Genomic DNA, 22,320 nt, shown 5'->3' on the forward strand with positions numbered 1-22,320 from the left:
TGCACAAGTGTTCATTTTCTGTGTGTGTGTAGTGTTGAAGGCAGTGGAGCGCATCAACGCTGCCATCAGGGCGGGGGTGCCAGAGAAGACGGTGGAGGAGCTGATGAACCCTGACGCTCAGCTGCCTGAAGTCTACCCCAGCGCTGCGGACCTCTACCAGAGGGAGCTGGTCTGCCTGCAGCAGCAAAGCCCGGAGGTACACACAGCGAGGAACACACTCGCACAAAAGGAGATACGCTGATCCATTATGTGGCTTTTCAGGAGAAATTAAGGGATGAGTTAATCTAAAAAATGAAATCTACTAATCTTGTCAGTACCATACTAAAGTTTATACTTCGGTATGTTTATACTACTACAGATAAATGAAAAACAAACTTCCTACCTTATCGCCTAGTTTTACAAATGATAACATACATTAAATGCACCACACTTTACTTTCCTGTATTTAACATAACATTTCTGAAGCAATTAGTTAATTGTATTTTCCACATAACATACAAAGACATACACTTCCCATTAAATATAAAAGGCAGACTTTGAATATAACAGAAGTAAAGCATGTTCTGTTTGCTAACTTGTTGATAAGGTACTTCAATCACATCTTGGTAGATATAATATGCTGATTAGACAATCATAAACTAAACCACTCACAGTTCAGAATAAACATTTGAATAAATGCAAGGCCTTAGTAAATGCTACCCCACTGGACATTTCATGAGTGAGCCCCAATTCCTATTCATAGGTTTTGTTTTAACAATTTATTGAAACAAGCCAACACCTTGTAACAGATTTCCAGAGTCATTTTATTCCACCTTCAGATAGAAAACATATATCATGTTCCATCTTGTACTAGAATAATTCCCAATAAGTTTATAAACTAATGAGGCGATTAACAGAAAATCAATACAGTACGCCAAACATTTGCTAGAATCCAGCTTTTAAGATCTTTAAAATATATATATAATTTCTGACTTTTTAAATATATTTGTTATTTGGATTCATTGCAACATGAAGGCATTCTGTGAGAATCAAGGAACTATTATGGGATACTTTTATTTGTACTGTTTTATGACATCTTAAAGACTAAACAGATGAGTCAGCAATGTAAATATGAATTAGTTGAAGCCCTGCAAGGATATTACTTATTGGAAGGCAGAGCATTTTTATTAGTTGAAACTAACTACTACTACTACTGACTAAAATGTATTTCTGTAAGGCAGACAGTACATAACATATCCAGCTAATTTAAAAGCAGTGTATTGGTCGTATAACTGACTACTTTATCACCTGTTGCTTTAGAGTGTGTTTCTGATGTTTCAATTCGGCCATGTTTCCTCTGATTGAACTGTGGAACAACAAGTCCAGATGCCGTCAACATGTCTGCCTCTGGTGTCCTTCAGTGGCAGTGTGACAGATGAGGTAAATGTGTGTCGTGATTCCCGCAGGGCTCATTGTCCCACCCAGAACTGCTGGTTGCCGTGGAGATGCTGTCGTCGGTGGTGCTGATGAACCAGGCGATGGACGCTGGGGACCGAACCGCCCTCTGGAAACAGCTGTCCAGCGTCGTCACTGGACTCAGTAATGTGGAGGATGAATATGCACAGAGGTGAGCACACCACACACACACACACACACACTCACTCACTCACACACACATTGAATAAGTGCTGTCAGAGGTTTTTGTGTATTTCTTGATGGGACGTAGGCAGGCTGATGATGTTGTACCTTTGTTCCTCAGGTACATGGATGAACTGATGCGTCTGAAGGCAGCAGCCAGAGAGGAGGGCTGCGACTATCTCACCTGGAATGATATCCAAGCCTGCATCGACCAAGTCAACCTCACTGTGCATGAGGAGCATGAACGTAAGACACACATTGGAATCCATTCACGCCCAAATATGTCAAATGTCTTCATGTTTACTGTTTTAAAATGGTTGCCACTAAAGATAACTAGGAAGGCAATCAGAAAGCACTGATCTCTGCCAAGGCCATATCTTGCAATGTTAACAGAATTGAAAATAAGTTAGTATATCTCCCCCATGATTCTAATTCGCTCCCAAACTAGACAGCTTCTGAATGGCTCATGCTTCACTCTTACAACACGTTTTATGAAAATAAGGCCAGTAGTTTTCCCATAATCCTCCTGACAGACAAACCCTTCCAAAAACACACCCTCCTTGTCGTCGCTAATAGCTTGTATGCTAACAAGTAACCTGCCCAAGGTTCGATGGTAAACATTTTAACTGTAACTCTTATTATTAAATATTATCCCATCCGTAGGCGATATAAAATACATTGGAAAAAGTATTAATGCAGAGGATTACAGTTACGATTTATTTAGTGAGCTCCATGAGAACATTTCTACACTTTTGGAAAGTTCCCTCTCGTCCATATCTTCCAATTCATCTTGTATTGTGGTGCTGGACCCACAGAGTTTTAATTGATCCGTTTCCTCTGCAGGTATTGCCGCCATCGGGCTGATCAACGAGGCCCTGGATGAGGGGGATCCCACGAAGACCCTGTCCATGCTGCAGAACCCCTCAGCCAAGCTCACAGATGTGGACCCGTCTGTGGCTCAGCACTACCACGACAAACTGCTGGAGGCCCGCAGAGAGAAGGCTCACGTAAGACACAAACATTGACACGTTTTTCATGTAGAGATGGAGAAACTGATGTTGAGGTTATCATCTAAAAATAAATATGAAGTATGGATGATTATTATGTTTACTCTGGTTAGTGTGTCTGAGCCCGGGTCCATCCCTTTTGTTATTTGCTTCTTTTTGTGTGTATCTAATTCAGGTGAGCATTATGCAAACATTATATGCAAACCGTGCCTGGCTACAGTTAGGTGGAGACTTTTAAAAGCGTTTTACTGCAGCTCATACCGTTGATAACTGTAAGGAAACAATACAGTATAACTGGGCATATGAAACATGTGAGGAGCCAAAAATATGGAGCGATATTCAATATTTGGTTTAGTTGATGCAGTGACTTGCTGGATAAGCACTCATATCTGTCTCCAAAATATTGCACACACCCCCAGAAAGTTATCAAGGCAATTTGTTTTCATACTACTGAATTACAATCAGGATTTCTGTTATGAAATAGTAATTTATACCCTTAATTTATTGAAACCTGTGTCCTTGGCAAGTACAGAGTACTCTCCAGTTGACAAATAGTTGTTAATAAGGTTCTATTTCGGTTTACAGTGAATCAATTCACTAACTATCGTTGTGGCATGTCAGGATTAACCCCCTACAGTGAAGGTGTCAATAAATAAATAAATAAGCAAACGTCCTGGTTTTAAATATTACTACTTTGATTAGTATTTGTATGTTCAATGCGACTAATTTTCCTTTACTAAAATGCACTATTCTTTTTCAATCGAGTTGACATACTCAATACAAATAATTCAGACCAGGGAATAAGATGTAACAGTGTCATTAGAATGTGCCAGAGGCCCCTGAATTTGGGCTCTTGCATCCAAAATTCTTACCCTAGCTTCTGGTTTTTTAAACCCTTTTTTGGATCATTTTTTTTATTTAATTTAAGCATTTTCTATATTTTTATATAAGCCTTCATATTGAAATTGGACAAAAAAAACATACCTTTTGATATCCTGATGCTTAACTTTGAGCTTTTTCAAACATTTTAAGAAGCATCTAGCCTCTATACAGGGCAGGGTGCATCACATCACCTTAAAGCCATTAATAGTTAAAAACACAAAACATTCCATTATGGGTTAAATCAATTGACCTTAAATACCCACACACTGTCTGCAGCAGAAGCATTATTGTGATGTGTGGTCACAGATGAATGGGGTTGTAGACCCATGCTTGTAGCAGATGTCTCCATGTGACTCAGGCCTCTGAGCTCCACATGACACCACCAGACTCCTGATGTCATGGTGTGATCATCTCTTCCCCCCGCTCACTTCCTGTCTGTCTGCTCTCTGTCTCTTCAGCTCTCTGAGGTTTCACCTATCTTTGCATTACCTCTCCCTATTTCCCATGTGCATGTCTAAGTCCAGACATGATATTGAAGAGTCATTCCTGAAGGCGGATCATCCGCTGCCTCATTTGCTTGTTATCTTTACTCGAGTGAGGCAAGCTGATGATCGTGGTTTCTGTACGTGCAGAACATTTGCATCGGATTTCACAGGAAGGCGGCCATGTTAAGTTTGTCTGCCTGTCGTAGGAGGAGCAAAGCCAACGCAGCTGTAGGTGAGGTTAGACTGCAGGAGGTGGATTCAGTTTCACCACAGAGCACAAAGGTGCAGAAGAGGTGAAAAGCCCTAATAAGCATAAAGTGGATTAACACTACTCCGAGTTTAATGTTCATACAAAATAAAATCTGATGACAAAAAAGACTACAATATCAAATGTTTTTAAAACTAGACCTAAACATTTGAGATAGTCTTAATTACCATGACTTTTAAATAAATGTAAAACAAAAAACAGAATGAGGTTGACCTTTGACACAGGACTAAAACAAACACAATTGAATAAATAATATACATGATTAAACAAGCACTAGTTTTCACTTGATTTCTTTAAAAAAAAATGTATTTAAAAGGAACAAGCTTCAGTGAATCCATTTGACTAGAGTCTGTTTTTATCCTGTGTAAATATAGTTACAAAAATATCTCTTATCAAGTCTGGGCTCCAAAATACTTGGCCGCTACCCACACTGTTTGAAATGTCAACAGCCACCAGTTATATCCAAACCCTGGAATACATCATGTGGGAACTCGGCACACTTTCATAACGGGACCCAGAACAAAAAACACAAGTAAAAAAACAAGGGAGTGAAAAAAAGACTATTTTCCTGCTGATTTCAGAGGCATAGGAAATAACAAGCAGTGTTTTGCTTCCATAAAAGGGCAGAAAGCTGACCAGTGTAATGCATGCACCACGAACACACACGCAAACACACCTCCCTCTGGTTGTTGATTAGCGCATGTTTCTGTTTGAGGCCATTAGTTAAAGACAGAGAGGAAGCAGTTAGGGCAGTGTGAGCTTCCTGTTGGGTTTCAAAGCGCTGCAGGAGAAGAGATGTTCCCCAGCTGAGAGAGAGGGGGGGGGGGGGGGGGATCACAGAGGAGGGATGGGGGTTAACTGAGGAGAAGACCCACATGGTGGAGATACAGTCCGGCTGCAGGAGGGGGTGTTTCCAGGTGATACGAGGGAAGGGGAGTTCAGAGAAAAAGCAAGCCTCAACGGTCTTTCCGCCTGTGGTTTAATTTGTGGCTGGCTTCTTGGTGTCGCCTCATTAACTGTGCAGTATTAGAAGAGTTAGTCAGAGACAGTGAGGCAGGGGCCGGTGCTGACTGGGCTGAGGGCTGTGCCTGGATAAACAGCAGGAAGTCCGGCCCAGACTGCACTGACTAACAAGCGCAATGTAGTCCACTACAGTGCGCTTCTTTAGAAGGTTATTGCTGTGTAACTGCTACTAAGGCAAAGGGGACTGTGTGGGTTTCAGTGTAGCCATGCTTTGTTCTGTATGTGTGTTTTCATGCTTCAGGCGTTTGGCCCATAGACATATGAATGAGCTCATGGGTTCCTTTTATTTTTATTTATTTTTTCAAAATTGTTTTTGGCCCTTAGAAGATTACTCATACATTATATCATTGTGCCAGTGCTCATTTCCATTCATACTGTAAACAAGAATTTTTCATTGATAATGACGTGATGTTCTATATACTGTATGAAACGCATGATATTGAATATATAGGACGGGGCAGTATATCAAATGAGAAAACTAAAAGTAAATACATGCAATCGACATTTCTGCCTCTGGTGTCCTTTAGTGGCAGTGTGACAGATGAGGTAAATAATTACATTGAAAGAAAATGTACATTTAGGACATGAACAAAAAATCTAAAATAAAGAGAAAATATGAGCAAATTTAAATAAATACTTAATAAAAAAGACCTAAAATAAATTAGTATTGACAATACATCTTTATATACCTTATATAAAAGACATACAATAAACTGTTTTAAAAATAGTATTAAAAATTAGAAAACTAAAAAGAGAAAAATGTAATCAATGTTCCTAAGGTGGTTTTGAAACCTTGCTCATGATTTCTATGGAATTGACAAAGAAATTGCAGAAGAAAAGTAAAAAAAAAGCTGAATTTTCAACCACTCAGCCTCTTCAGCTTTCACTTCCTCTATTTCCATGATGAGCTTGTAACGTGTGAACCACACAAAGTCAGGCCCAAGTCCTCCTCCAACCCACCATCCACCCGGCACCACACCCTGTCTCCTGCCAGCTGAGGGCAGCTCCTCATCACCGCACACACACACATGCCACTTATGTTGCCGAGTGCAAACATGCAAACAGCAATCAACAGGTAGGGCTCTGTTTACTAAAACGGCATGAGTCCTGGTGTTGCATGCTGCTGCAGATGTTAGCTCCCCCTCCCCTTACATCAGAAACCTTCAAGATCGGGTATCAGTCATACACGCCCACCTCTTTCACACACACATACATACATACATGCACACACCTCCTCTCATCTACCCTGGAGCACAGCATACAGGGGCGGGACACATGGAGGAGGGGGGGGCTGAAACAAAATGAGTTGCCTGATTTACGCGGTAGACAGCTTCCACATGATATACAGAGACAGAGTGCGCCATCTGGTTGTAGTTAGGTAGAACTGCAGTCCATAATAATATAGTGTTACATTCAGTATAAAGGCCTTGGTGTTGTCTAAGCAAATGGAATCAAGTGACATAACTTTCAACAAAAACATCTATGAGTGACATTTATTACTTTATAGGTCTGTTTGTGGTGTTTTTTTTTATTACTGGCCAAATGTAAAAGGTGTTACAGCTTTCTGCGTATTTACAGCAGCTTAAATGTGACAGCGATGATGTGTCAGCCCCTCATAATCAACAAGCAACAGCTTTTCTATCACAAATGTAGAAATCTATACAGAGCGAGGGATGTCGACACCCACTTAGCAGGAAACGGAGCAGAATATAATGCAACCCTAAGAGATGTTGCAATTTGAACACTGTGTGATTAAATATCCGGCACATTTAACCCACAGCTGCTTATCTTTATGGTACAGTCGAGGATTTCCTTGTCCCACTACTATCCACACTAGGACTGAGGATATAAGAACTGGCAGGAAGATGTACCTGGTCTTTTTTAAATACATATTCAAAGACAAAATGTAAGCAGTTGCACCTTGTTTTTACTTTGTGAGTCTGTAAGTATCACAATATGAGGAGAGAAGTCGAATCGATGCAACATGGTTATAGAATACTGTAGCAGGACCTACTACAGAGGGGGTTTTGAGTACTACAAAAGTCTGATATGCTGTTTTTAATAATATATTATAACTCAAACAAACAATACAACTTTGGTGTTAGGCTCCTGCTTTGGAAGAGAAAACAAAAGCTCTCTGATACAACCATGATTAACTCCAGGAAAGATGGTGTGTGTGTTTGCTTGCTTGCTGTGCACTGTTTGTTTCAAAACATATTGTTCTGTTTCCTTCCAGGAGACCCAAGACCCGTCTGCTGTGGTGTGGCTGGATGAGATCCAGGATGCTGTTCTGAAGGCAAACCAGGACACCCAGGAGGCCTTACAGTGTAAGAGCACACTCTGTTTTCATTAACCGTACACTATTTCAGTTATAAGTCTGCAGAATGAGAAGAAGAGCAGCAAAGACTGATGTTTTGTTTGCGTTTGTACCCGCAGTCTCTCAGTCCATCCAGGCTGTGAATGAGGCAGTGGACAGTGGCGACCCGGCTCAGACGCTGGCGGCGCTGCGCAACCCCGGGGCCGGACTGTACGGGGTCACCTCTGAGTGTGGGCAGACCTACCAGGACGACCTGTCCAAGATCAAAGAGGAGAAGAAGGCAGAAGGTGAGGAGAATAGTCAGTGGTAAAAGTATTGATGTGACAGTTGCTGTGGCCCTGTGCTGATCATCGACAACTTTGCTACATTTTGGAGGAATGATGAATCTTTTAAGCGGTTTCCAGTGTTTTAAAGGATGCAGAGATTGGCCTGATTAGGGTTTTACAACTGCCATACGTTTAAGTGGTAGTAGCTCCCTATACTGTGACATGAAAGACATGAAACCTTTATTAGATTACTTACTTCATAATGCTGCAAATCATTTTTCTACCTAGATGTGTATGAATTTGAATTTATTTCATCAACGTCTGATGGCCTCTTTATATAATATGTAAGCTTCTACTATTGTATTTTGACTTTGTATCTGACTTGTGCCCTTTGCTGTACAAAATGTACATTGCCTGCTGTGTTTCTATAATTCTGATTTTGATTTCAAAACAAAATTCAAGGCGAACATCACCTTATAAATAAATTCAGATGTTTTCTTTCCATGACTTAGTTGAACATGAGCTACTCGCACTCAAAGTTTGTCTCAAACTTGTGTCATCAAGTATATTGTCTGGAGATTTTTTTCTGCTTCTTTCTACCCAAATAAGTTTAATTCTACTTTAGTGCTGTGTGTTGTGAAACAGAAAAAGTTCTCCGTACAGGCTGTAGATTCCCCTCTGTCTTAGACCATAGGAATAAAGTGTATTCATTTTGAAAATAGTTTTAGTTTCCCTTATAATCGTTATTATTATAATCAAGAAATTCTTCTCTAAACTGGAAATGGATGGAAGATGCTTCTTGCTAACGTCTGGCTCCATCTTGTCCCCTTTTGTTCTGTAATGCTGTCTGTCCAGGTGATAATGGAAGTGAGTGGATGAAGCACTGGGTGAAGGGAGGACACAACTACTACTATAATCTGCAGAGCAAGGAGGGCACCTGGGTGGAGCCGGAGGGCTTCCTGCAGAACAACACCCAGCTCAACAAGGAGGACATCCAGGTAGGTCACGGCCGCTGAGATTGCAGCACAACAGCGCAGCTTTTTAGCACCACGTTAAACTCATTGTTTCCCCCTGTCAGTCGGTGGTTTCCGGGGTAACCACTGCCTATAATCGCGAGCAGCTGTGGCTGGCCAACGAGACTCTGATCGCCAAGCTGCAAGCTCGTTGCCGTGGCTACCTGGTGAGGAATGGCCAAAAGGAGAGGATTAACTTCCTGAAATCCCAAGAACCAGCTGTTAGCTGCATACAGGTACACATATCATCCTGAGTAATGCTAACTCCTGTCTGCTATCAGGACTTATTATTCAACTGATCTTCATTTTATTTATTTATTTTACCGTCAGGCTCACTGGAAAGGCCACAAACAGAGGAAGAAGTTCAAAGACCGTAAGCAGTATCTGAAAGACCACACTGATGAGGCTGTCAAGGTAAAACTATAACACAATGTCAGGATGTACTGAGTGTGACTGTTTCACATTCAAAGCTTCTCTTGAGTTTTTCAAAATGGAGATTTGAATGTCTATTGTTATATTTAACTGATGTCATCAGCCTAAAAAAAGATAAAAGATTTTGTTATATAAATGTGATTTATGAAGCTGTTGGATTGCTGCCAGACTGCCTCATTAATACAGGTGCATGCTTCCCTGTGTTAGCCACAAACTGGATAGCAGCATGTTTTTAAACATTCAAATCCATTTCTGGAATTTTAAAATGTTTTTCAATTTTCTGACATTTGGACTTCACAAAGCTCTGGAATAATTGCAAACTGTTGTCACACAAGTTATAAACAATCCAATGCAGCCACCACTGAATATATTCTACAAATGGCAAGGTGCTAATAATATAAGTGTACTGTAGAAATGCCTGCAAAAAATCTATGATTTAAGTATTTGGTTGTAAACAATATGAATACAATTCAAAGTTTCGAAAGTTTCTGTCAAGTCCTAGCAATTTATGTAATCTGAATATTATCATTGCTCGTATAAATACAGTTAAGACTAAAGGATTTGTTTTGTCTCCTTCAGATCCAATCCATGGTTCGGATGCACCAAGCTCGTAAGAAATACAAGGATAGGCTGAAGTACTTCCAAGATCACGTGAGTATTCATAGCCTGACACCATGTTTTATTAAGAGATCACAGATAACTGAGTTTTGCACAACAACAAAGAACCAAGACAAATGGTCTGTTAGGGTTTTTAGTAAAATCGCAGTGTTCTCTAATAAAAGCTGTAAATCACTGTGCATACATTTCCCCTGACATCTGTTGACATTTAGTCTGTGTCCTGTGGGGTTAGAGGGAGGCTCATTTAACACTCTGCCATGAGCGAAGTCATTTCCACTTGAGCTCACAGTGCATTCCTGTGCTTAATGAAGACAATTGATCAACCAAGTGATTGCTGTTTCCTACTGCAGATCAATCAGGTGGTGAAGATTCAGGCTTTCATTAGAGCCAACAAGGCCAGAGACGACTATAAGACGCTGAGTGAGTAGCATCCCAACAGACCTTTTATAGTGCTTTGGATTGTTCTCTAGTGTCTGCGGTGGTTTGACTCTCTAAATCTCCTTCCTCACGCAGTCAGCGCCGAGGATCCTCCGATGGCGGTGGTGAGGAAGTTCGTCCACCTGCTGGACCACAGCGACCAGGACTTCCAGGAGGAGCTGGAGCTGATGCATCTCCGCGAGGAGGTGGTCACCAACATCCGCTCCAACCAGCAGCTGGAGAACGACCTGAACCTGATGGACATCAAGATCGGCCTGCTGGTGAAGAACAAGATCACGCTGCAGGAGGTGGTGTCCCACAGCAAGAAGCTGACCAGGAAGAACAAGGGCCAGCTGTCCAACATGATGATGATGAACAAGCAGAGGGGGGGGCTGAAGGCCCTCAGCAAGGAGAAGAGGGTCAAACTGGAGGCCTACCAGTTCCTCTTTTATCTGTTACAGGTACGTTACAGTACATTAAAGCATGGAAACATGTCACAGTAGAGGCACAAAATACAAATATGAACCTGAAAATGAGCATCATAGGGCCCCTTTAATAAGAGCAGTCTCGGAAATTAGCTTCAGCCAAATGCTGGTAAAATATACAAGTAGCTGTTAAATTAGCTTCATTCAACAGCCCAACAAACAATATTAATATTTCAAGAGACGGTACAATTTTTATTCAAAGAGTTAATTTCCAACCTTTGTAAGAGTTCAATGTTATGTTTTATTTATGATGTTCAAAATACAAATATTATCCAACAAAAGGAATGTGGAGCCCCTGCTGTAACACTCAGGATCCCCTTTTAAAGACCCCTGTCCTTAACAATCAGGTCTCTTACTGTTCCTTAAAATTGTCTGAATGTTTTATTGTCAGCCTTTTAAAGAAAGAAATTCCCAAAATGGGAAAAGGTATTTTTGTTTGTGTTTTCAATATGTTTGCCAACCACGATAGAAAAGTCATCAACGCAGCCATTTATTTTCTATGTATTCTCTGGGCTATAAGGGTCTCTATTCACACATTGAACATGACTCAGACTCAGTACTAGGAAGCTGGCTGTGAAAAGCCTGTTTAATATCCTGTCAGAACGATAAGGATCTTTTTGTTCTCACATACAGCTCCTCCGGGTCATTTCTAAATATTTTTAAGGTTGCATTGCACATGTGAAAGGAGCCTTTGTCTTCTGAACAACAGACTCACAGCAGATTTTTATCCTGGTCTTAAACTCTCTTATAATAATCCTTCCTTTTAGACCAACCCCACGTATCTCGCCAAGCTGATCTTCCAGATGCCACAGAATAAGTCCACTAAGTTCATGGACTCCGTCATCTTCACCCTGTATAACTACGCCTCCAACCAGAGGGAGGAGTACCTGCTGACCAAGCTCTTCAAAACTGCCCTGCAGGAGGAGATCAAGTGAGAAGCAGACACTGAAACACAGTCATTCATACCCACAGGATCACGAGGCCTGGTTGATGAATACACTGTGTAATCATGTTTTGTTTCGCAGGTCAAAGGTGGACGAGATGAAGGAGATCATCACAGGAAACCCGACCGTCATCAAGATGGTGGTGAGCTTCCACAGAGGGGCGCGGGGACAGAACGCTCTGCGGCAGATCCTGGCCCCCGTCGTCAAGGAGATCATGGATGACAAAACGCTAAACATAAAGACCGACCCCGTGGACATCTACAAGAGCTGGGTGAACCAGATGGAGACGCAGACTGGAGAGGCCAGGTGAGCCGGAGGGGTTCATGTTTTTTCATAATATGGAAAACATAACTGCAATATCAATGCTAAAAAACAGGAAAGCAATTCATTGGTCTATAACTGTCTATATTGATTGGTCCTATTCTTGGAGGGTTCCCTTTCCTGTAGTGTGTTATATAGGTTTGGTGCATGTAAATGGTCGAGAAAAGGTTAAAATCCTAAAGTTCCCTCCAGAAGGAGTTCTCTCCACCCCCCCCTGTCTGTCACACTGCCAAGTTGACTTCTGTTACATAATGACATCACTGTGTAACAGTTGCGCTTCTATTGGCTAGCCCTCCAACACATTGTACGTGATAGGCTAAGGGGCGGGACATATCTAAGCGGTTAAACATCACAACAGAGCTGGCCAGCTAACCAATCAGAGCAGACTGGGCTCTGGTTTCAGACAGAGGGTGAAAAGAGGTGCTGCAGCACAGGCAGTGTGAGAGAAATAAAGAGCTTTTTGAACATTAAAGCATGGAGACATGTCAGAGTAGAGACACAAAATACAATTATGAACCTGGAAATTAGCAGAATAGGGACCCTTTCAATACCTCAAAATTGTGCATCAGTGAGTCAGTAAATGTAGTTACAGTCCTCCACTGCCTGTGCAACAACTGTCAGATGGAGGAGACACATGGTACAGTATATGTAGAGCTTGTACATTTAATGGAATGTACAAATGTGAACCTGAGAATTAGCATAAAAGGGCCCCTTTAATATTCTCATGAAGCACCATTCAGTCATTAATCAAACTTGTTCCAAAGCATTGTTTTTTTTTTTTCTAAGCAAGATATTTCATCTGTTTTACAGCTAGAGTTGGCAAAAAGTGATTGCATGGTCGCAACATTAAATTAACGAATATATTATTATTATTATTATCAAATGTTTAATTAAAGAAAATGCAATAACCAATTATTTTGGAAAAACGGGTCCGCTCTCAAATGTGCTCCTGTTAAAACATATCTTAGATAAGAAACATTAGTGAATGTCACAATCTTATGCTAAAGAGGGTTTAACGAATACATTTCTTAAAAGCAGTTTGTGAATGGGGCTCAATGTTGCTAAAAGATGTTAAATGTTTGATACTGGCAATAATTTTGCTTGTTTTTCAATGCTGTCTCAATGTCTACAGTACTACACAGTAAAGCACATAAGTCTTCAGTAGGTTATTATGAGCACTAGATTCTATATGTCTTCATCTCTTGCTGTCCTGTCCTCAACAGTAAGCTGCCTTACGACGTGACTCCAGAGCAGGCCATGGCCCACGAGGAGGTGAGGACAAGACTGGAGGCGTCCATCAAGAACATGAAGACGATCACAGACAAATTCCTGTCGGCCATAATCGTCTCGGTGGATAAAATCCCGTACGTTCCTCCCTGCGTCCTCAGCATCACCATCCTCATCAGCTTTCTCAAAGCAGTAATCATTATTTGTTCTCCCTGCCTGTCTCACACTTTGTTATTTTGTTTGTCAGATACGGGATGCGTTTCGTCTCCAAGGTGCTGAAAGACACCCTTCATGAGAAATTCCCTGATGCCACTGAGGACGAGCTGCTCAAGGTTCGCTTCTTTATTCTGAGTGTTTATACTTGTCATAGGGTTAGGGGTAAGGATCAGTTCACTCGAATCACACAATATATATATTTATGTTCCCAGTCCACTCAGACACAACCAGCCCACAGATAGTTTAAAACATACTGAGATAGAAAGAAGTTGTGTTGAAATCTTCCCTTCTCTGGCCTCTTTGTTGAAAGTATTTTCCCATCTTCTGCCTGGCTCCCTCTTCACTGTTTCTTAAACCTGACTCTCCTTTTTCCCCTTTCTTGCTCTCGCTCTGCTTTACCCGCCTGTTGGACCAGCTGCAGCCTGTCTGTCGGGGCGGGGGTGTCTGCTGACATTAAGGCGAGCCCTGACACTCTCCTGGCTTTCCTCTTCTTCCTCCACAAGCTGTGTCCTGACATGGTCAAGAGCCTTTCCTCCTTTTTTTCTGTAGAACCTACCAACCTCTTAATCTCAACTCATCCAATTCAAGATGAATCTGAATAGTAATTAAATAGAATGATGCCAACAAATATGTCATTTGCAGCTCCTTGTTTTGAATGACAACAAGTGCACTCCCTGAATGGCAAAGTTAAAATGTTTAGAAAATAATCCTAATTCAATGATTTATTCACTTGTTTGCCTATTTAATTCAGTGATACTGCATATATTAGTATTTGTGTGTGGCTGTATGTTACTACGGGAGCCCAGAGAGGCAAAAAAGTTAATCATTTGTATTTATTGATTTTGTAAGTCTGATCTAAATGATTTTATGACCTGTGTTAATTACATGGGGTAAAAATCTTTGGCATTGTATTCTTTCGAAGTTCCTTTTTGGTCTGTGACAGAGCTTGTTGTTGTAATACTCGTTTTGGCCACACTAGGCTGAACTGCACCATGTTTTAAATGAGATAAAAAGCATTTGTGTTTTTTCCAGATATGACAACAGCAAAAACTAATATAATTATTCTAACAAAAAAATATTTGTTTTGACAGAGTAAATCATATAAATAACCTGAAGTATGATCTTGCCAAAAGTAGTTATTTTCACTAGGCAAAAATGTTGTGGTTTCACAGATGAAAATAAACTTTTACGACCTACAGATAAAACCATTTTGACTGAGAAAATGCTCTCACCAAAATGTTTATTTTTGAACTTGCCTCTCAGGGCTTCCATACAAAACAACACCTTTTTAATATAACTGAACTAACATTGCTTGAGTTTTTATTTGATCCGTTAGGTAATACTTCCAATCATAAGAGCCTTTATATGCTTGTTCAACTATTTTTTCCTCCTAACATTGTTCTCATTAAGCACAAAAAAGAAGTCAAATACATCTCATAGTTATAATTTAAACTAACTAACTCGTTCTATTTGCGGCTTTCCAGATTGTGGGGAACCTCTTGTATTACCGCTACATGAACCCAGCCATCGTGGCCCCCGATGCCTTCGACATCATCGAGGTATCGGCGGGGGGCCAGCTGACCACTGAGCAGCGGAGAAACCTGGGCTCCGTCGCCAAGATGCTGCAGCACGCCGCCTCCAACAAGATGTTCCTGGGAGACAACGCCCACCTCAACCCCATCAATGAATATCTCAGCAACTCCTACCAGAAGTTCAGGTCTGTTGTTAGCTGTTGTAGAGATACCTTTCAAGAAATCCTATTCCTTCCTTTTTACCTCGTCCCTTTTGTTTCTTGGACCATCTGACTTTATCCTTCCTTCTTTCATCGCAGGCGTTTCTTCCTGGCAGCTTGTGATGTTCCCTCGCTGGAGGATAAGTTTAATGTGGATCAGTACTCTGACTTGGTGACCGTCACCAAACCTGTCATCTACATCTCCATTGGAGAGATCATCAACACTCACACTGTGAGTTTGGACCTCCTTCCACCTCATGTTATCCCAACTGCTTATATGTATTCTCATCAATTGGTGCCTGGATTCTTCATGATCAGATGTTTTTGAACGGTTTGGTCTTCTTAAGTTTGGCTAACACACTGCCTGTTCTTCTCTCCTGTTAGCTGCTGCTGGACCATCAGGACGCCATCGCTCCAGAGCATAATGACCCCATCCACGAGCTGCTGGAGGACCTGGGGGAGGTTCCCACCGTGGAGTCCCTCATCGGTGAGAATATATTGGATCTTTATTGTCATAAGGCTAAGAACAATGAAAATCGCAGTGTGCAACATTAAAGTACACGTAAGTAAAAAAGTAGACGGTAGTGAAGCAAATATCGCTACAAGCTCATTAAAGAGCGATAAAGATGAACTAAATCATGTGTATTTGGGAAAATTGGATACTTTTTAAGAAACATGTACTTAAATGCTCTGATAGAAAAAGATTGAGGTACAGAAAGAATACATTTGTAACTGAGAGATTTTTGTTATCCCATTAACCTTTAACAATATACATGTTATGTCATATAATGCCCTGTGAATGTCTAACTTGCCTTACTGTAAATCAACATCTCTCTCCATCTGATCCACTCTCAGGGGAGAATCCTCTTCCTCCCAACGACCCCAACAAAGAGCTGATGGGGAAGACGGAGGTGTCTCTCACCCTCACTAACAAGTTTGACCTCCCTGGTGAGGCCAATGCAGAGATGGACGCCCGGACTCTCCTGCTCAAGTAAGATACTGTCCATTCATGGCTATCGGAGTAGATTTGTATTTGGTTGTTTCAGAAAATCTAATTGTTTCTTATAAATGTTTCTTTTCAGCACCAAGAGGCTCATCGTGGATGTGATCAGGTTCCAGCCTGGGGACACTCTCACTGAGATCCTGGACCTGTCAGCAAGCACAGAGCAGGTCAGACAAACCATTCAGGGCAATAGAAGCGACAACTGATCATATTTGAGTGAAAATGTGAAGAAATTGCTATAATTAATGTAAACCTTCTAGACCCTCACCACAAGATGGTAAGCCTGTAGCTTTTTCACAGGTGTACAAACTGCTTTTTCTTATGGCACAAAACAGGAAAAGGTTATTCTATTTCCTATTTTTCTCACGGAATTTGTACAAACTGAAAATACCTCAATGGCAAAATCCTCTTTGTAACACATGCAGCTGTGTTTATGGGCCAATGGCAATATTAGATATCATCATTATAGCTAATGATACTACTAAAATACCAGATAGGTGTATTGTTGCTAACATTTGTTTTCTTCACAATCTATTTGTTTAACTATGAGAACACCAATTCCTCATAATAGATAATGTTTATTTTATTTATGTATTGGGGAAGTACAAATGGCAAGCAGTTTTAGCAGACATCCAAAATGTGACACTTAGGAAAGAACATTGTTTAAATTACGGTTACAAATATGAAGCAAATCATAAATATTGAGACAACTCAACCCCAATAAACTTGAAAACTGAGTGTAATATAATACAATTCATATGTTGCTGCCTGGAAATGTAACTGTCATTACAGTTTATTTCCAAATTAATTTCTTGTGATTCCAATTTAGTTTGGTTTTAGAGACACACATCCATTTGTTAAGGAGGATCAAGTGAGTGCATATTTACAGAACTCAAGTCGGTTGACTTTTTAAAGTTTTGTTTATTGAATTAAAGCCTATAAAGTGAAGGAAGCGTGAACATAACTCGTATTGCCAGGAGCAGAGCAGGCAGCAGCTGCAGAGACGGACATCTGTTAGCTGCTGTAGCAAATCAGCCAAATCATAGACACTACTTGCCATAACTCATTTAATGTTAAGTAAATAAGGTGTAAGCTGCAAACAGTGTTGAAATAGTTGCCTGCACTTTAAAGATACAGTGCTTTTTAGAGCTCATTCAATGGGAACATGGACTAACATGGACTAACATGGACTAACATGGACTAACATGGACTAACATGGACTAACATGGACTAACATGGACTAACATGGACTAATTCCTCCTGTTTCCCTGGATGACAGGAAGCAGAGTACCAGCGCGCCATGCAGAGGAGGGCCATCAGAGACGCCAAGACCCCCGAGAAGATGAAGCAGGTGAAGCCGGTGGTGGACGACAGCCTGACGCTGCAGGGCAAGAAGGACAAGATCAAGAGCAACCTGCAGAGGCTCGCCGAGCTGGGGAAGGTGCACCCCGAGAACCGCTACCAGGACCTCATCAACGACATAGCCAAGGTAAGAAAACATCGAATCATCCCCTGGATTTAGACAATTCAACTCTTCAGTGTTTAACATAAATGTGATGTGTGTGTTACAGGACATCAGGAATCAGAGGCGGTATCGCCAGCGCAGGAAAGCCGAGCTGGTGAGACTTCAGCAGACCAACACCGCCCTCAATTCAAAGACCAACTTCTTCAATGTCCAGATCGATTCCTACAATCAGTATATCAAGACCTGCATGGACAACCTGGCCAGCAAGGGCAAGTGAGTGACCTGTTTTAGCTTTAAATTAAATGTAATGCAGTGGAGAACTTTCTTTAACATATTTTATTATTTATTGGCTTCTTGTTTACATATACCGTAGAAATATGGGTCATATAGGATTTCTGTTGACAGGCCAAACAACCCACATGTGTGCATGATTGAACTGCAGACAGAAGCAGTAACGGTTACCATCTTTATTTTACACAAAAAGACAGGGATTATATTTCCAGCTGGGGTTGGGCTGGTGTTTACATCCAAGGTGGAGGTCCTACTTTCCATTGGATTGAAGTGGAAAATAAGCTCTGTGCCAAACACGCGGGTCTTCACATATTAACACTGTCCTGCGTTATGAGATTAAGTCAACATTTTTAGGGCACAAAGGAGACTGTTCTCCACACATTCAGAAGTGGCGTATTTTACTGATGTATCTTATGTCATAAATCATAACATTAACATCTCTTAAGGATAACCACAGACTTTATTTGAGGCATCTTCCCAAAACAAAGAATTAAGTTGAAACGAGCAAACCGGAGGTGCTTTAGTGCTAACTCATGTCCGGGTTTTAGGACTTATTCCTGCACCACTCTATATCAGGGAATATATGCAAATACATTGTTTGAAATTGCAACAATGATATTACTTGGGACAAAACAGATATTGTAGTGTACACAGTTCTGCCGTTATGCTACGTTCAGTATACTGCTTGGTGCTTATTGTGATGGAAACTTCTGAAACAATGGAGACGAACTCAGAGAGACACGGAGAGAGCTCGAGCTTTGATGGCAAACACTGATGGTTTATTATGGAGTTACGGCCGGAAAATTGACAAGACATGTGCTGTGCCACGAGGTGACACAGCGGTTGGTTGCAAAACCAATTCTGAAGAACTCTTCTGTAGTTTGAGGTTTTAACTAGTTCGGAGATCAACATTCCTCATCAGCAAGACTAAACAAATATGGACCCTGAATCTAACTAGAGCTCTCGTACATAGAAAAGAATGTGCGCCAGGGAACCTACGTTCCTGAACAATAAACGACCTCATGGCAGCTGTGCTCTGTCATAGACTGGCCTCAACAAGGATCCCAAGCTGCCCCTCCTTAAGAGAGATAGCAACAATTGCCATTGGAAAAGAGACAGTGAAAAGAGAAAACGATGAACTGTGTCAAAGGTTGAATACCTAAGCAAATTATTCCCTAACACTTAACACATTGGTTGTTGATTTAAAAAAATAAAATAAAACAAATGGAACCGAACACAAATGCACAAATGAACCGATATTGGTTAATAATATAGGTTATATTTCAAAGGGCAGTTTTCTACTCTAATTCGTAAAAAAAAGTCCCTTAAGGCTTTTCGCAATGTGTTTGTCACGCAATTTAATATTGAGATGGCTATATAAAAACAATTTTTTGTGCAGCCCTACACTGTACATGTAGATATCTGACCTCTATCAGACTTATTCCCCCATACGTAATGAACGAAATATAGCATTCTGTGATCCTCTTTTTATTTTTTTTCAAAGCATATTTTGCTTCGTGCCGAATTGTGCCAAAAATCTGAACTGGGTCATGGGTAACAGGCTGTGGGTCACAGAGTTAATCCTCGGACTCCCGCTGGTTTTGATTTTGGACTTCTAATCCAGTGCCGTTTTACTGCTGGAGTGCAGAGTGCAACTCAACTCAGCTGCTGCCTGCTTAGATAGGAAACCTGTGGGAACTGAAGAGCAGGATCTCAGAGTAGATCATCCTTCCTTTTTATGAGGCATCTGTTAGTCAGAGGTGGAATTATTCTGTGTCAGCAAAACACATACACATGAAACAGCTGACGGTGTATTTATCAGAGAGCCACAGTGTATACTCTGCAAAGTAAACACCGGATGAAGGCCAGAATACATGGTTGGTTCATTTTTCATTAGTGTCATTCTGGAAAACCCCATTTCCAAACATGTTGAACAAGACTCGAAGAATCATTCACACTAAGTGCTGAGAGATGGTATCAAGCTGTACACTTGTCTTTCTCTGTCTTCTTCTCAGGGCGAAACCAGGCAACAACAAGGCCAAGAAGAGTAAACAGGTCTCACAGAAATACACCGCCTCCCGCCTCCACGAGAAGGGCGTGCTGATCGCCATCGAGGATCTGCAGCCCAACCAGTGAGTTCTGCCAGGCGTCAAAATGAACACCTACACGTCACGGTCAAAAATGTGTGATTTCCAGCAAAATCAATAGTTCCTACTTGCCATTTTGGACAGTATTTTTGAGGCAATTACTGTTTTTAACTTTTGATTTGTTTGAAAAGGTTTAAAAACTGCCTATGGAAAATAAAATCAGTTGTTGTACAGCGTGCTACTTAAAGCCCTTTTTTATGTTAAATATCAAAACATGAATTTCATATTAAACTGCTGTCATAGACCTTCATGAAAAATTGTCAGTAGTTTTTAGTTAAATTATTGACAATTTAAAAATCAGATGGCTGTTATTGCTCAGTTTCTTATTGTGTGGTTTATCTTTCCTCAACATTAATGATATGTTGTCCTTCCTGTTTCCCCTCACAGGTTTAAAAATGCTATTTTTGAGATTTCTCCAGCAGAGACTGTCGGCGTGTTCGAGGTTAAGGCCAAGTTCATGGGCGTGCACTTGGAGACGTTACAGTTGGAATATCAGGTATTGTTTCGCTTTCATATCTCTATATCTTTCCACCAGTGAAGTAGATGGACTAACTGAATTGGATTCATTGATGTAAGCTCATTATAAACTCCTTGGTGACTGTTAAACTACCTATCCAGCTTTTTTTCAGATTTACACTTTAGATTTAGCTTAATTAAGACTTCAATGGAGAATACCACTTTTAATGCGTGGAAGAATCCATTGAGCTCGATTCTGCCTTGAGTGCGTTTTATTGTCAATAATTAAATGTACCTACAGTAATTCTAGGACTTCTTTTTAAAGGGGTCCTATTATGCTCATTTTCAGGTTCATATTTGTATTTAGTGTCTCTACTGTGACATGTCTCCATGCTTCAATGTTCAAAAAGCTCTTTATTTTTCTCATACTGCCTGTGCTGCAGCACTTCTTTTCACCCTCTGTCTGAAACCTGAAAACACATTTGGTTGATTTATTGTGGCTAATTTGTTCTTTCCCCGTCTGTTTTTCAGGATCTCCTCCAGCTGCAGTATGAAGGTGTGGCGGTGATGAAGCTCTTCGACAGAGCCACCATCAATGTCAACCTGCTCATTTTCCTGCTCAACAAGAAATTTTACGGGAAATAGAAAGAGGATAAAAGGGCTACGGACACTGATTCAAACCACAAGGCCCACTTTGAGGGTTGCAGAAAGCCCTGACCTGAACCACCCTGCTTCCTACACATTCCCTTCTGCACTTCTCTCATGTGCCTTATGCAAATGTATGTGCATTATTTTGTATTATGTGGATCACCAAATGTGCTTTATTCTTAATAGAATAGCCAGTAGGCCACAGAAGCTTGCTGGAGTCTTTTTTCTCACTGTCTTTTTGTCTGTAACTGCGTATAGGTCAGAGGTTTAAGATTTGTATGTTTTGCTTTAAATATTATGAAAATCTCGTGCATGGGCCTTGATTAATTATAAAATGTACGTTTTATGTAAAGAGATAACGTTTTGTGTCTTTATTAGCTGATAGTTTATCCGCTCACCTGAATGTTAAATGCTTTCAGAAAATCTCCTCCACCAAAACTACACAAAAAAAGTGCTAGTGTACTTTTCAGCAGGGCTGCGGTCAGGCTGGATTCAAAACCTTCTCTGGGCCACTTCGTGTCTTCAAACTGGACAGAAAAATGGAGCAGTTGTCGAGGGAAAAAACAAGATTAGAGAAGATTACTTCTCGTGTTTTTGTTTTATTTAAGTGTTTTTCACATGCTTTGATTGGAAAATGATTAAACTCTCTTGAGATTTGACCCACATGAACGCATACTTAACACACCAAGGTTTCAGAAGATCGTTAAAATCTTCAATTCAATCAAATGAAAGACCCTTATTTGTTTTTATAAATGTCTTCAATCAATTTTTCTAAATGAATTTTCTGATGGTGCATTGTAAAATCACAAAATATTTGGTATTATATTTTTACTTCATTTTTATATAATTTACTAAATTTCTCTTGCATTAAATCCAAAGAACATGATATTAATAATAATAAAAACAATAACCTATTAATAATAACATATTAAGTACATTTTTCCCTAAATAGCAATCTGATAAGTGATAAAAAAGACATTGCAACAAAATTTGCATCCTGCTCATATTGAGTTCAATTCTTTTTTTATTAAAGGAGAGGT

General features: G+C 40.5%; 1 protein-coding gene across 1 annotated transcript in view; it reads left to right on the forward strand.

Annotated features, from left to right (window-relative positions):
• Positions 1–21,943, forward strand: part of iqgap1 (IQ motif containing GTPase activating protein 1) — a 48,846-nt gene extending 26,903 nt beyond the window's left edge. Inside the window, exons 12-37 of the mRNA XM_034116213.1 lie at positions 33–196; positions 1,446–1,606; positions 1,739–1,863; positions 2,461–2,624; positions 7,519–7,609; positions 7,719–7,886; positions 8,721–8,863; positions 8,944–9,114; positions 9,209–9,292; positions 9,890–9,961; positions 10,279–10,348; positions 10,442–10,806; positions 11,598–11,761; positions 11,856–12,080; positions 13,319–13,459; positions 13,570–13,654; positions 15,023–15,255; positions 15,370–15,502; positions 15,655–15,757; positions 16,126–16,261; positions 16,353–16,440; positions 17,553–17,762; positions 17,845–18,011; positions 20,045–20,161; positions 20,564–20,672; positions 21,164–21,943. Coding sequence (XP_033972104.1) covers positions 33–196; positions 1,446–1,606; positions 1,739–1,863; positions 2,461–2,624; positions 7,519–7,609; positions 7,719–7,886; positions 8,721–8,863; positions 8,944–9,114; positions 9,209–9,292; positions 9,890–9,961; positions 10,279–10,348; positions 10,442–10,806; positions 11,598–11,761; positions 11,856–12,080; positions 13,319–13,459; positions 13,570–13,654; positions 15,023–15,255; positions 15,370–15,502; positions 15,655–15,757; positions 16,126–16,261; positions 16,353–16,440; positions 17,553–17,762; positions 17,845–18,011; positions 20,045–20,161; positions 20,564–20,672; positions 21,164–21,277 — 3,803 coding nt within the window. The 3' untranslated portion in view covers positions 21,278–21,943. The remainder of the gene's footprint in view (positions 1–32; positions 197–1,445; positions 1,607–1,738; positions 1,864–2,460; positions 2,625–7,518; positions 7,610–7,718; positions 7,887–8,720; positions 8,864–8,943; positions 9,115–9,208; positions 9,293–9,889; positions 9,962–10,278; positions 10,349–10,441; positions 10,807–11,597; positions 11,762–11,855; positions 12,081–13,318; positions 13,460–13,569; positions 13,655–15,022; positions 15,256–15,369; positions 15,503–15,654; positions 15,758–16,125; positions 16,262–16,352; positions 16,441–17,552; positions 17,763–17,844; positions 18,012–20,044; positions 20,162–20,563; positions 20,673–21,163) is intronic.
• Positions 21,944–22,320: the final 377 nt, after the last annotated feature.

This window comes from Trematomus bernacchii, unplaced genomic scaffold, assembly GCF_902827165.1.
Source record: "Trematomus bernacchii unplaced genomic scaffold, fTreBer1.1, whole genome shotgun sequence".
Taxonomy (NCBI): domain Eukaryota; kingdom Metazoa; phylum Chordata; class Actinopteri; order Perciformes; family Nototheniidae; genus Trematomus; species Trematomus bernacchii.